This window comes from Fulmarus glacialis, unplaced genomic scaffold (assembly GCF_000690835.1).
Source record: "Fulmarus glacialis isolate BGI_N327 unplaced genomic scaffold, ASM69083v1 scaffold34978, whole genome shotgun sequence".
NCBI lineage: Eukaryota > Metazoa > Chordata > Aves > Procellariiformes > Procellariidae > Fulmarus > Fulmarus glacialis.
In genome coordinates this window covers 1,314-14,836 of record NW_009230745.1, presented here as the reverse complement: position 1 = coordinate 14,836, position 13,523 = coordinate 1,314, and the positions used below count along the sequence as shown (strand labels likewise).

At 51.4% G+C, this 13,523-nt stretch overlaps 1 protein-coding gene across 1 annotated transcript; it reads left to right on the top strand.

Moving 5' to 3' along the window:
- Positions 1 to 1,329: 1,329 nt before the first annotated feature.
- On the top strand, positions 1,330 to 11,158 carry POLL (polymerase (DNA directed), lambda). Its single transcript, XM_009584340.1, has 8 exons — positions 1,330 to 1,444; positions 1,687 to 1,984; positions 2,647 to 2,833; positions 5,904 to 6,227; positions 6,857 to 7,030; positions 7,977 to 8,105; positions 10,152 to 10,320; positions 10,708 to 11,158. Exons 1-8 carry the CDS (start codon positions 1,330 to 1,332, stop codon positions 11,067 to 11,069), a joined length of 1,758 nt encoding a protein of 585 aa, XP_009582635.1. The 3' UTR covers positions 11,070 to 11,158.
- The last annotated feature ends 2,365 nt before the right edge of the window (positions 11,159 to 13,523 follow it).

The window sequence follows — 13,523 nt, the reverse complement described above, 5'->3', positions numbered from 1 at the left end:
TCCTCGGGCCCAGCCGCGAGGTTTCGGGGAATTGTTTCGTGCCCCCGGGGTTTTGGTGCCGCTAGTCCTGGGGCGAGCCGGGTTGGTGGTGTTGAAGCCTTCACGGCCTGAGGATGCTGGCAAGGCAAGCTTGGTAGCTGGCATGCGTGGTTTGTCTTAGATGAGTTAAAATACTACCTGGAAAAACACTCTTCCAAGCCCTGAAAAGTGCCTGGGCACCTAGAAGCTTTGGGGTTTTTGATGTGGTTTTTTTTCTTTGTCTAATAGAAAGCGTTACTGTTTTCAGAGGGCTTTTTTGGTCAAAATGTCCTGAAAACAGAAACATTTCTGTGAAGCTGGGTTTTAGAAATGTAGCAGGGTTTCTTCTCCCCTGAAGCTGAGCTCTTCCTCGCAGAAGCAAGGACTTGAGTACAGCTCTGGGTTGGTCTTCCAGAGGATTGTGTTTAATGCTCGGATGAGAAGGTGACCGTCGGGAGAAGACACGGCCGGGTGGGACCATTTTCAGCTCTTCCGGGCTTAATATGGTAGCTTTGTGCTGGCTTGTGTGCGAGAAACTTCTAAGCAAAACACGAAGTGCTGCACAGAGAGGAAACCAAGTGGGCATTGACTTAACACTGCAGCCAGGTGGAAGGGGCTGTTGGGATACACAGTGATTCGGGGGTTTTTTTGGGCTACGCAAAACTGAACTTCCTGGTAGCCTGGACCGGTAGTTAAAGCTCCAAAGTTTGCTTTTGCAAGGCTTGTGATGGTAAAGCTACAGCTGTACCCATATTGAACTTGGCTAGTTAATCTTTACTAATTTGCTGTTTTCAGCTGAAGCCGAGTTGGGGGTTTTCCTCCTGTGGCTGTATGAAACACTTGGTGTCAATCAGCTGCTTTATCTCTTCTCATCGGTGACTGGATTTCAGCCCAGGCAGGAGAAGCATTTTCCTCTTGGGAATGTGCTTAAGAAATATCTGAGAAGTAAAGTTGCTTTTGTTGGCTGGGCAGGAAAGAGCTCCAAAATGTTACAGTAGTTACAAACTTTCCATTATAAGAACTCAGCTTTAGTGGTTTCTAAGGTATTTAAGCAGGGTCTTCTTAAGTGGTTTTTTGGTGGTTTCTAACTTTGATTTTTCTGACCTTGTGGGCTGCAATTCTTGTTTCCAGGTGCCTCCCTCAGGGCGAGCGTTTTTGGAAGGCAACAACAAAAAAAGAACTCCAAATTAACAAAGACAGCGAGCAAAATGAGTGAATCTTAAGTTGCTGTGATTGTGTAATGATGTTCTAAGCAATCTCCCTTTCTCTTATTGGTATTCAGCAATTGCAGCTAAACTTCGCACCAGGCCTATGGAGCCACGAGGGATTGTCAAAGCCTTTCCCAAGAGGAAGAAGGTGAGGGATGACTCAGGGAAAAGCGTTCCTCCAAAGATCCCAAAAGAAGAAGGAACAGAGACGCCTGAGGGTAAGTCCTGCGTGCCCGTGATGTGGAATATAATACTTCTACCTCCTCTCGTTAACTGGAGGTGCTGTTCCCCCAAAGCGTGTAGAGATCATGGCCACCTTGCTTTGGTGTGTCCAACTGGTGCCCCCCAAAGACTGCCTGCCACTGTTGGTGCCATCAAGTCCTATGTGAGATATGTAGCCCCCTTGGTTTGGGACGCTATTTTTCTTGTCACTGAGCTCCTGCCCCTGTGTTTTCCTCAGCAGAGTGGCTGAAACCGGTCACTGCCTACGTGTTGCAAGCTGGCATTGGCCAAGCCAGGGCGGAGATCTTCCACAAGCAGATTGTCCAGAATGGGGGTGTTGTACACAACCAGCTCTCCTCGGAGGTGACGCACATCATCGTGGCTGAAGACATGGACTGTGATCGGGCTTTTCGGCTCCTTAAATTAACCAAGCTACCTTCAGGGTTGCAGCTAGTGAAGGCATCCTGGCTAAGTGCTTGCATTAGAGACCAGAAGCTGCTGAGTACGGCTGGCTACGGTGTCTTTATCCCTCACAGGTATGTAAATGCCATGCTGTCATTCCTCCCTGCAGTGCTTCTGTCCTAAACTGAACAGCACTAAAATTTGACCTCTGCTCAAAATCTCGGACTGCAAGTCCTTGCAGCTCCTGTGGGCATGACTCAGAGTCACTTTTCACCATACACACTGTGAAATTTAGTGACTTTGTGACTAGTTGCCATTCTGGGGTAGCATGGGGTAGCAAAACATGGAATAGAGCCCAGAAGTACTATCAGGAGTTCTGTCACTTGCTACAGTGCTAAAGGCACCTCTTCCTAATCCACCAGTGATAACAAGGAGATTTCTTTTAAAAATGCTGAGGATTAAATGCTGTTTCTTACTTATTGCAGGTGAAAAGTAGAGAGAGAATTGACAACTAGGCATGAGAGGATATAAGGAATGGAGCAGCAGGCAGCCACAGGTTAGGATCAAAATGTTTTGGGAAAGTTGTGGAGAAAGAGTCTAAGAGTGAGGCAGATAGGACTGGAAGTTGCAGGTCAGCGAGGTGGATGGAAACTGGGGTATTGAGCCAAAACCAGAGTAAATAATCTGTGATCTGAGAGAGCACAATTTATATATGTTGTTTGCTCCATCCCAGAACATGCAGAAGGATTTCTCAGCCAAACTTCTGGGAGCTGAGAATTCCTTCTCCTATACTAAGGCATCTGATCCATAGCAGGTACCTGGAGGAGGGAGAACTGCAGAAAGAGCAGCAGCAGCAGGTCCTGGGCAGTGAAAAGATCCAGCCCCCAGCAGAGGAGGGAGCAGTGGAACCAAATACTGAAGCACAGGCGGAGGATTCCTCGCAGCGAGGCCTGGGCACCCTTGGACAGCAGCAGTTGGCTGAGGTGAGGTTTCCCACACAGGCCCTTCTCCTTGTGATCCTGCATGCTGCTTTTCCTGGCTAAGAGCATCTCTGCAGGGATACAATGCCAGATCTTCTCAGCAACGGGAAGGCGTTTTGATGTTTCAGTGGGTTGATGCTGGCAAACTCAGGCTGTGGACATGGTTACTGCTTCTCTTTGTCCCTTTTAGGTGTTAAAAGTAGAAACAACACCCCTTAAATTCCTGTCCCCATCAGAATATTTCCAGCTGAAGCAGTCCTGAAGCAGTCCTCTGATCAGACCAAGGCTCACTCTGGTGATCATGTTTCCCCTGCGTCCTTTTGAGAAATATTCCCTGGCTGAGAATATCTCCGATTCAGGAAGCTGTCTCTGATATTTCATCCTGTGTTCCTGCCTGAGCCATACTGACCCATTCTCCACTCCTTGGCAAGCACCCTGTTCAGACACGTGTGCAGTGGATCAGGTTGCCACTCGAACGATTGTGGCGGTGTGCTTAAAATATCTGTGTTGGGTTATTAGTGGCCTCTGCTATGAGTCAGCTTCTCTGACCTGCTGTTAGCTTTCTTTCCTTTCTCTGTAATTTTGCTCAAGTTTGCTGAATTCTTTTTGGGCATTGGCATCATTCAAATCTGTCTGTAGCAAATTTACCCCAGACCTCTTAGAGCAGCAGCTGCCTTGTAATGCTGGCATCTGTTTTCTAACACAGTCCCAAATTTTGTTTTACAAAACCCTGTAGTTACTCCCTAACTGGCAGCCCACTGAGGGGTCCTTTTGTTTTAGGCTTTCTCTTGAATATGTGTAGGGAGGGATCTTTTCTCCCCAGACTTACTAGCCAGTGTGCTATAGGCAGAGTTGGCTGCTCCTTAACTGCATCACCTTTGCAGTTACCCCATCTTTGCTGTTTCTTGTAATTCTAATTTAACAGCAATCATTATTAACAAATCTCACAACGGGAGAAAGGATTTTTGTGTTGTTACAGATCCTGTGCTGTCTGCCCTGCTTTCTGCTCGCATTTACTTTGGGTGGTCAGACAGCTGCTAGATTCTGAAGCCTTATTGCCTTTTTTTCTTTTAAATCCCCTCAAGCAATGATATTTCCTGTTGTTAGTCTGTGCACAGAAGCAATATTGTAGACACTTCAGTAAAATTCCTTGTCCCAAGCTTAGGACTATGTGAGGTTGGGGAGGAGAAGAGAACCCACAGGATATGTTTTAAAGACAGTACAAACCACTTCTAAGACCCAGCTACAACAGTAAAGCTGAAGCTGAAATCTCAGCTTAGAAATAGCCTCCATTTAAGCATAGAGACTTTTCTAGCTTGGGTGGATGTTTTTTCTGTAGAAGATGATGAGTGTGCCAGTGTTTCATACTGAACAGGGGATGCTCTGGGAGTTCTACTTTTGGATGTAAACTCCTGTGAGGAAACCCTGTTACCAGTCAGATTGTAGCAACCACTGTGTGACTGGCATCTGGATGCAGTAGTTTTCTGCAAGGCAACCTGTGCAAGCTGCTCAAGTGGCATGTTGCCTCAGGTACTGGGCTTCAGCCGCTATCCTGGCTCCTGTGCTGTGCTGCAGACAAACCATGCACATCCCAGTCTCACCTAGCTCTAACGAGTCAGCTGCTGTAGGATGCTGGGGTATCTTAGAAGCTCACGGGACTAGTTGGTTTTGCACGTGTGGTTGTGAAGAGTCCATCAGCTTTGTTGGCGAAGTGTAGAGAGTCAGGGGTTTATGTGCCATTTCACCTGTGTGACACTGTTGGCCGAGGGGATGGAATTGCATGCTCCAGCTGCAGAGTTGTTTGCATTGTGCTTGGATAACATGTTCCTTAAATGCTTTTAAGGGGCTTACTAACCGATCCGAACACTCTGAGGCTTTACTGCCCTTCGAGGGAACAGTGTCTTAAGGGAGTTGTGTTTCAAGGCAAATAAAACTGCTGTAGTCTATCAAATCCTCAGTCTGACCCAGTTTTCAGAGTTATAAAACAAGATTACAAAAGGGAAACATCCTGCCTCTTCTGCCTAAAGACTTCAGCTCTGTATCTTGCAGGAATTGTGTCTCCAGATCTTCCTAGCCAGGAGAACCAGAGGTTGTAAGGATATGGCTCTGCCTTAGCTGACGCTCTGCAGAAACTCATAACAGGACTTGTGTGCCACATGTAACTGCTGGACTGATCCCAAACAGCCCTGTGCCATTCAGGGTTACTTCCACAGTACAGAAGCTCTTGGATCTTCATGGACTCCTGTGTTTATACATCAGGAGAGAGGGGGACCCCAGTGAGCAAAGCAGTCTACAAAGCGTCTGTGTGGCTTCCCACTTCTATCCCCTTTTGTTCGTTACCTGAAGCCGAGGCTCATTGTTTCTTAAGTCCACACAGAGGCATCCTAATGCTGAGGGTATCAGCAAATGTATACATTGGTTCTTTCTTCTGTCACTGAGGAATGTGGAGTCCTTTGTGTCATTCCTTCCTCCCCCTTTTCTCTTGCAGATAGCCATGGGGAAAATGGGGGGGTTGTAATTTACTACCCTGTTAAGATTTTGTGTCTGTACCGTGAAAACAGAGTTCAGTGCGTATCTCCTGTGAGCTGCGTCATGGGGTGGAAGGTGCAGAATCTGAACGTGAGAGATGTGTCTATGCAGCCACCAGACCAGCGAAAGGTTTCCCAGTGGGAGCAGGGAGTCAGGATCTCCCCCAGCCAGGGATTTCAGCCTTGTCATACCATGCTGCTGGCAGCAGTTGCTTACTTAACCAGTGTCTTACCTCAGTTAGGTCTCAGGGGCTTGGCTATAGGAGGTGTGTGTGTGCTTGGATCACAGGTGGACTGCAGTCTCTGGTCTCTTGTGATTTGTGAGATGTGCGTGTAGCTTCAAGGGGTGCATGTGTAGTTTGGGGCATGAAGAGCTATGGTGTGCATATAACCAACCGCTTCTAGAGATGGCAATTTGAGCACTGCATGCCCTGGAGGTTGGTTAGTGCTCTGACTTCCTACTCTCAGGAGCAGCCTGTGCCAGGGGGACATATGTGAGGCATGCACTTATTCTCACATGGCTGCTTTTCTACCTCTCCCTAAAGAAAGTCTCTGATGATGAAGACAGTGAAGGAGAAGATGCAAGTGTCACCCAGGGAGATCTGGAAGCACTGATTTCTGGCCGCTACCCTGTGAAATCGTCAGAGGAGATCAGTGACAGCTCTTCCGCGGTGGCCCAGCCTGCCAGCAAGTGGGTTTGTGCCCATTCCTCCAACAGCAAGAAGGAGAATCACAACCAGTGCATCACAGAGAAGCTGGAAGTGCTGGCAAAGGCCTATTCTGTCCAGGGGGACAAGTGGAGAGCTCTGGGCTACTCCAAAGCCATCAATGCACTCAAGAGCTACCACAAACCGGTCACCTCCTACCAGGTAAAACATCTTCCCAGGGTGGTGGAGTGGGGAGATAGACCCAGCATCCTAGCTCTGTTATGAGCTAGATTCCTTTCTCTTTCTGTACGTGGAATAGCTTATCTTTAGGCTTTGGCAATCGCCTCCTGTGGGAGAATTTTGATGGAAGTTGTGTAGCAAGTGCGAGTAGTATTTGTTGACCACCTGCAGTGTTTTCAGATGAGCAGGAAAGGGGAGTCTGTGTCTTTTAGAGCCAGATCTGAGCACCTGTGAGATAAATGCCTTCTCCAGGCTCAATGCAGGGACGTTTTCACCTTCCTCTTAGGCATCAGCAACTGCCACCATTGGAGATAATACATAAAACTAACTGGATCTAGGCCTGATTGGCTGTGACAGTCCAGCCATTCAGTGTGTTAGTGTTTCAGTCCTGTTCTGCATGCTTGTCCTTTTCCACTTGGCATTGAATCATAGAATGATAGAATAGTAGAATCAATGTAGCCTGTGTAAGCCTGGCCTAGAGAAGACAGCAGTGGTCAGAACTAGTCCCGCTACTTATCAGTCACTGGTCTAACCAGGCTCTGAGTGGGTAGCAGCTCCCCAGCTTGTCTGTAGCCTTCACTTTTCCAGTAGCGGCTCTGGTTTCTTGCTAGGAAGCCTGTAAAATCCCTGGGATTGGGAAGCGAATGGCAGAGAAGATTCTGGAGATCTTGGAGAGTGGGCATCTGCGCAAGCTGGATCACATCAGTGAGAGTGTTCCTGTGCTGGAGTTGTTTTCCAACATCTGGGGAGCAGGGGTCAAGACAGCTCAGATGTGGTACCAGCAGGTAAGTTTAGTGCCTTACACAAGAAGTTCTCAGACTAGGGTTTGAAGACTGCTTCTGAGTGCAGAAGAACTACTTTCACAAATAGTTTCCAATTGCCAATATCCACAGATGGGATTTGAGTCTGATGTTATGGGAGGAGCTGTGAGGCTGGGTCCCGTTGTGGGTGTGTTTGGGGAGAATGGAGCGCACCCGGCTGAGGCTTGAGTTTGAGGATAGGCAACAAAGACATGCAATAGGAGGAGTGGGGGACAGACTCCTCTTCCATTAGCATCACCGCTTGGAGCTCACCTCACGCTGCTCACTGCAATGACACTGCTAAGAGCCAGGCTTGAGCCAGGACATCTTGGCCATGAAAGCTCCTGATCCAGTTGCTGGCCTGTTGGCCTGGCTGGCTCCTGTAGCTGTCAGAGCAGCCGTCCACCTTGCCTGGCAGTTGCAAACATGAGATTAAAGTAATTGTGCCAACATGAGCAACCTAGGCCACTGGTGGGTTCCTTCTTTAAAAACAATTTGTTTCCTGAGCACAGAGCTAATGAAGCCTGCTTTCCTGTAGCATTTGGTTTGTGACTGGATTCTTTGCTTAAAAATATGGTTGTGTTCACACTGTAGGTTTTCCCTCATTGGGATATTCTGGGTGTTGTTCCTTTACCTGCATCACTTGTTTTCCTTCAAGCTGTAGGAACACAGTGCCTTAAAAACAGAAGCCTTCTGTCAGGTTTAGTTAAGATTCAAAGTCATTGTGGGGTGGAGATTAGAGGTGTATGTGGGTAGTGGGATTGCCTAAATCCCTTCTTTTAGGAACCAGGCCCTAAGTGATCTCTACATGTGATTTCAGACACTGTGACTGGCCTGGACTTGAGACAGGTTAAATACAAATCTTGGTTGAAAGTAGTTGAAGAGCGAAGTCTCAGTAGATGTTTGAATATCATCACATGGTCTGCACTAGGGTTTCCGGACACTGGATGATATCCGCGCCAAGGCGACTCTCACCAGCCAGCAAGCTGTGGGGCTGAAGCACTACACGGATTTCCTGGAGCGCATGCCTCGGGAAGAAGCTGCAGAAATAGAACAGACCGTGAGTAGCTCGGCCCTGGGCCCTCAGAGTGGAGTTCCTGCTGGGACGTGACAGGAGGGTGCTATGGAAGTGTCCCTCACAGTTATAGCTGAGCTCTTCAGACTCTCCTCTGAGCAGGGTCAATGCCTGGGGGACTGTTTTTGGGCACGGGCACACAAGGCACCTACTTTGGCCCATAGGAAGCTTCAGTTTGAGTGCCTGGCAAGGAGGAGGATACTTCACAGGTGTCAGTTCTACACACTGCTTTGAAAAAGGCTGCGTGTGGCATGGTGGGATGAGCAGGTTTCCAGCTCCTCTTTCCTGCCTCTCATCTTCCCTTGAGATGTCTGCTTTCAGCTGAGGCCCCTGAGCTGTCTCCCTGGTGCTGCTTCTCCAAAGGAAGCTGTGAGAACCCTGTGAACTGGTTGTCAGTGGGGAGACTGAGCATGGATATCCTTGCTGGAAGCAAAGGAGATTCAGGTTGCGGATGGGTGCTGCTTGCTCTACTATGCCATGACACTCCAGGATTATGGGGTGCTAAGCCAGTGTACCCTAATGTGAGCAGAGAGCTTGGGGGACATGCCATCATTGCTACCCCTGTGCTCTCTGATCACCATGGAAGCAGCAGCCAGCGTGACCCTGTCACTCGGCCACAGGGCTTGGCCAGGAAGAATACACTCCTGCCAGGCTCCTGCTGGGGTGTCAGTCCCGTGTGCCGGATTAGCCATTTTGGTGGTGAGTGGTCCCTTTCCCAGGCAGGCTGGGCCGAGGAGCTGGCTCTTGGGGGTGGGTCTATTGTTATCTTGATGGGATTACTGCGCTCCCCTCCATACACACGCACACACCTCTGATCCAGGCCCAGGAGAGAGAATGAGGGATTAGTCACTGTCTGTGCTGCCTGTCACAGTGAGATCTGAGGAGCTTTTAGACTCTCGGGTGGGGCTGGGAGTTTTCTAGAAATCTTCATTTAAAGCCGGGGCGGGGGCAAGGACACCAGAGGAGGGCTTGCTCCGCATGAGAAAGGCTTGTGGCTTCTTGGAGCACCTCTGGGGCAAAGGTTAATGGGTTTATCTCTTGCTAATGAAGGATGATCCCCAAGAGTGACAAGGGGCTGTGGGCATGGACACTGCCTTCCTGTACCCCAGCCTCTGTGATGGCCTCATCACTGGGAACTGCTGAGCCCCTAATTATTTGCTGCCAGCAGGATGATTGGCACAATCAGAGCAAGAATACTTTACTCCTGTCCAAGGACCTAGGAGCCTTTCTTAAGCATTTAATGAATGAAGCCATCAGAATTAGCACTGTCTGCGCAAAACAGGAGCTAGGGTCCAGCCTGGAGGTGGCTGCATTAGGGGAAGTTCTGATTTTATGTGTCTGATTGCTGGCAGCAGCATGTTGGCAACCATTTGGTCTAAAATGCTGGGACATTTGTGGTTTTTCCGGGTCACAAAGCCCAGCTCTCCTGCAAAGGCAGAGCTCCTGGCAGAATTGGACTCCAAGGGACACTTGCAGATTTTCTGCTGTCTTGGGTCCTGCTGGGGAGACTCTCCATGAGCCCATCACTGCTTCTGAAACAGGACCTGTGACCATCTTGTGTTGAACTGATTCTTTTTGTGGGCAGAACGGGTAAGCTTTGCCCTCATGGACCACAGGAGAACTGAAAAACCTCTTCTCTCCTGCTGTCTCCGAAACCAAGGCTCTGAAAGATTGTGCTGTACTTTGCTTCCTCACATTGCTGCATCTTCCTGCTTGTCCCAACCCAGCTTCAGCCCAGTGCCCCCAAGAGCTGATGACTGATGGTAGTGCCATGGTAGATCGTTGTATTGTGTGGCGGTGTGCTGGGCATTTGCAGGACTGGGTGGAGGCCAGCCCGGCTCAGGTGGCTCCTGACAGCAGGCCAGCCTCCTTGGTGGGGCAGTTTGCCATGCCTGCCAAATGTCTGCTCTGTATGGAGACCCTGGCGATGCAGGACAGGCCGCAAGGCAGGCACAAGATCCTTTGCTGCCTTGATGGAAAGGGCATGAAGAGACTGGTCTCTGACTCCTCATCCCTCTTTCTTTCTTGGAGGTCAGACAAGCTGCCCTGGCCCTGAAGCCTGGGCTTGTGTGTGTGGCATGTGGCTCCTACCGTCGGGGGAAGCCCACCTGTGGAGATGTGGATGTGCTGGTCACTCACCCAGATGGGCAGTCTCACCGTGGGGTGTTCAGCAAGCTGCTTGACAGCCTCCACAGGAGCGGTAAGAGGGCTGGGGACTGGCACATGGTGCTTGAAGCTGTTCTTAGCATGGCCAAACTGAGGAGGCAATGAGGTGAATGGCATTCATTGAAGGGCAGGTGATCGCTTTTCCCAAGGACAGGGCATCTTGTTAGCCCTTAGACTACTGCCCCTGGTCCTGGCCCTACTCCAGTGACAGCTCTGCAGCCAGTGTTAAGGAGGGAGTGTTGCTGCAGCTCAGCATGGCTTCTTCTGTCTGCGTGAGGCTGTTAGGGCTGAGTCTGGGTTGCCCTTGGGGTCCCACTGCACGTTATGAGACACCTCAGCTGCTGTCTTGACAGTGGGGAGTTTGGAGTGGGGGTGTCAGTCTCTGCCATTCAGCTCCTCTCTGCCTGTTCCCTCTCCCCAGGCTTCCTTACGGATGACCTGGTGAATCAGGACAACGGTGATCAGAAGAAGTACCTGGGGGTGTGCCGCCTCCCTGGGCCAGCCCGGCGTCACCGCCGGCTTGACATCATCGTGGTGCCTTACAGTGAGTTCGCCTGTGCCCTGCTCTACTTCACCGGCTCAGCTCACTTCAACCGCTCCATGCGGGCCCTGGCCAAGACCAAGGGCATGAGCCTCTCGGAGCATGCCCTCAGCTGGGCTGTGGTGCGAGACCCTGGAGGCGTCAAGGTGGCATCTGGCCATACTCTGCCCACTCCCACTGAGAGAGATGTCTTCATTCAGCTGGGGCTGCCTTACCGGGAGCCCTCAGAACGGGACTGGTGACACCTAGTTGTCACCCAGCACCCTGGGCCCACTGCCGTGCTGCTGTTTTGAAGGGTGCTGGTTTCCCCGGTGCTTCTCTGTGGTGACTGCAGACTGGGGAACATATCCCAGCAAACTGGGGCTCCTCGCAAGTGCAGGGCCCTGCTGCTGGCAGAGCTATGTGGCTTCACCCAGCAGAGGCCATAGGCTGGAACCACACTGGAAGCGTTGCCTGATGCCACAGGCAGCCCCTGGCTACCAAAAGGGCTTGCTGCCCATCAGCTACCCTGGCCCTGCTCTCCCCGGGTAAGCTTCAGAAGGCTGGGCTGCAGAGCCTTGTGATCCAGCCCCTCACAGTGCTTGAGAACGAGGGAAGTGGGATGTGTCTTCCTCTGCGTCTGAGCACAGACACCGCAAAATCTCTGGCCTGAGCTGTGTATGAAGGCAGCCAGGGTCTGGCTTGGCCCTGGAAAATAGGTCTTCCCCCTTCTCACTACTGCTGGCAGTTGCTACTGCGGGAATCATGAAGGGTCCCCCTGGCCTGCTGCTGTGTCCTCCCTCCATCTGAGCTGACTTGTGTCCTCTGGTGGGTCTCACTGCATGGGTCCAAGCTGCTGTGACTGCCACCAGCTTCCCCTGGTGCCAGGTAAGCCTTGAAGGAGGCGTAGGGATCCGATGTACTGTGCCTGCTTGCTGTCAGCCCGTCGTGTGCTGAGGATCCCCCAGTGCAGAGCTGTGATCCCCCCGGTCTGGCCCCAAGGGCTCCTTTCCTCTCAGTGCGGGAGAGGAGCAGACCTCTCGGCTCAGGGGAGCTGTGCTCAGGAAGGGTGTGAATGTAATGGCACTGAATGTAACCTGGCAGGGCTGCGTGTTTGTGCATAGGAGGCACGGAGGCAGAGAGAAACACGAGGAGATGGTTTAGTTCTAATGTGGGCGAAGCAAAGCTTTCCCTTTGTACATGTGGAACATGGAGTCATCTGGTCTTTGATCAGAGAGTGTGTTCGTGTATTTTGAATATACATGTACATGTGTGCTGGCCCCGTCAGTTCCATGGGAGTGAATTTTATTTCTCAGGAAAACTCAACTATTTTTATATTCTGGAGATGAATGTCCCAGAGACTTGCAGTGCTCTGTCTCTGGTGTGGGTATTGCAGTGGTTCCTCCTGGCAGAGGTGCTGCTCTGCGGCATCGGCTGCCAGGAACGCCACAGTGGGAGTTTCTGTGCCAGGACCCCAGGGCTCCCTCTGGCCGACTCTGGGCCTGGCCTGGCCTCCTGCTCCCTTGTCTTGTGGTGGACCCGGCCACCTCTGCACTCTGCCGTGTCTTTGTCGCGTGCAGTGACAAGCTGCGTGTTTGCTGCCAGGGCAGGCACAAGGGCATTAAACCTGGTGGGTTTGCACAGTTTCTTGCTGCACTGTCAGCCGTGGCTGCTGGGCACCAGTAGTGGGGCTGGGGTGTCTTCAGGAGAGGCCTTGACCCCAGCAGTGTCATTTGTCAGCCCAGCCTTTCTACTGAACACCTGATGGAAATGAATGTCTTCTGGCATGTCTTGGTGCTTTGAAATGTGAAGTATAATAAATCCCTTCTCTCTTTTTCCGTCGCATCTTTTTGCTGTCTGCCCTGCAACTGTTGGGACTCTCCCTCTGGCTGACCAGGAGCCTCTCCTGTGCTGGCCTGTCTTCCTGTTTTCAGTACAGGCAGGGAGAAGGCAGTGGAGACCTTCACGCTGTTGGATCACCACTTCTGGCTCTCAGGGCAGGGAGTTGCTGGCCACCATTCTCCCACGGCAGAGCGGGACCTGGCTCTGTCCCGGCATCCAGCTGGCCATGTGGCCGAGCCCAGGGAAAGGAGCAATTCCCAAGCTCCGAGCCTTGGGCTGAGCTCTTACTTCATGTGTGGAGTCAGGAAGGGATTGCTGTCAGCTTTTCAGTATTTCGTCAGGGTAGGGTATGTGGGAGTTGTCTGCTGCTCTGTCTCCTGTTCTGTGCCTGGAACGCAGATCCTGAGCATGGAAATGCTTTGGTTTTCCAAAGGGAATCTGAAGAGTCTGGAAGCCAAGGGGGCACATGGAGATGAGCAGCAAGAAACATTGGCTCACAAGGGAGATGGAGAAGCTGGAGAGGACCAGGGGCTGCTGGGGTGGGCAGAGGCTGAGGCAGAGCCAGCGAGGGCTGGGCTGGGTTCTCCAGGGGCAAAGGGGAGTCAGCCCCAGACCAGGGCCTGAGAGGTCCAGGGGGAGCGCACTCTCCCCAGGAGGGCTGTGCAGCCCTGGGACCAGCCCCAGAGAGGACGGAGTCCCCATCCTTGGGGTCATCTAGGCTTGGCCAGGCAGGGCCACAGCTGCCTCATCCAGGGCTGGGGATAATCCTGCCCCAAAGCGAGGTTGGATGGGGGCTCCCTCTCCCTGCAGTGCTGCCGGGATGAACCTGGAGGATTTTTCCTAGAGCCTTATGGCTGGCAGCCCTGGGCATGGGA

Coding starts and splice junctions, on each gene's coding strand:
- POLL (XM_009584340.1), top strand. CDS start 1,330: ATGGAGCCACGAGGGATTGTCAAAGCCTTTCCCAAGAGGAAGAAGGTG. Junction 1,445..1,686: donor AGGAACAGAGACGCCTGAGG/GTAAGTCCTGCG, acceptor TGTTTTCCTCAG/CAGAGTGGCTGAAACCGGTC. Junction 10,321..10,707: donor TGACAGCCTCCACAGGAGCG/GTAAGAGGGCTG, acceptor CCCTCTCCCCAG/GCTTCCTTACGGATGACCTG.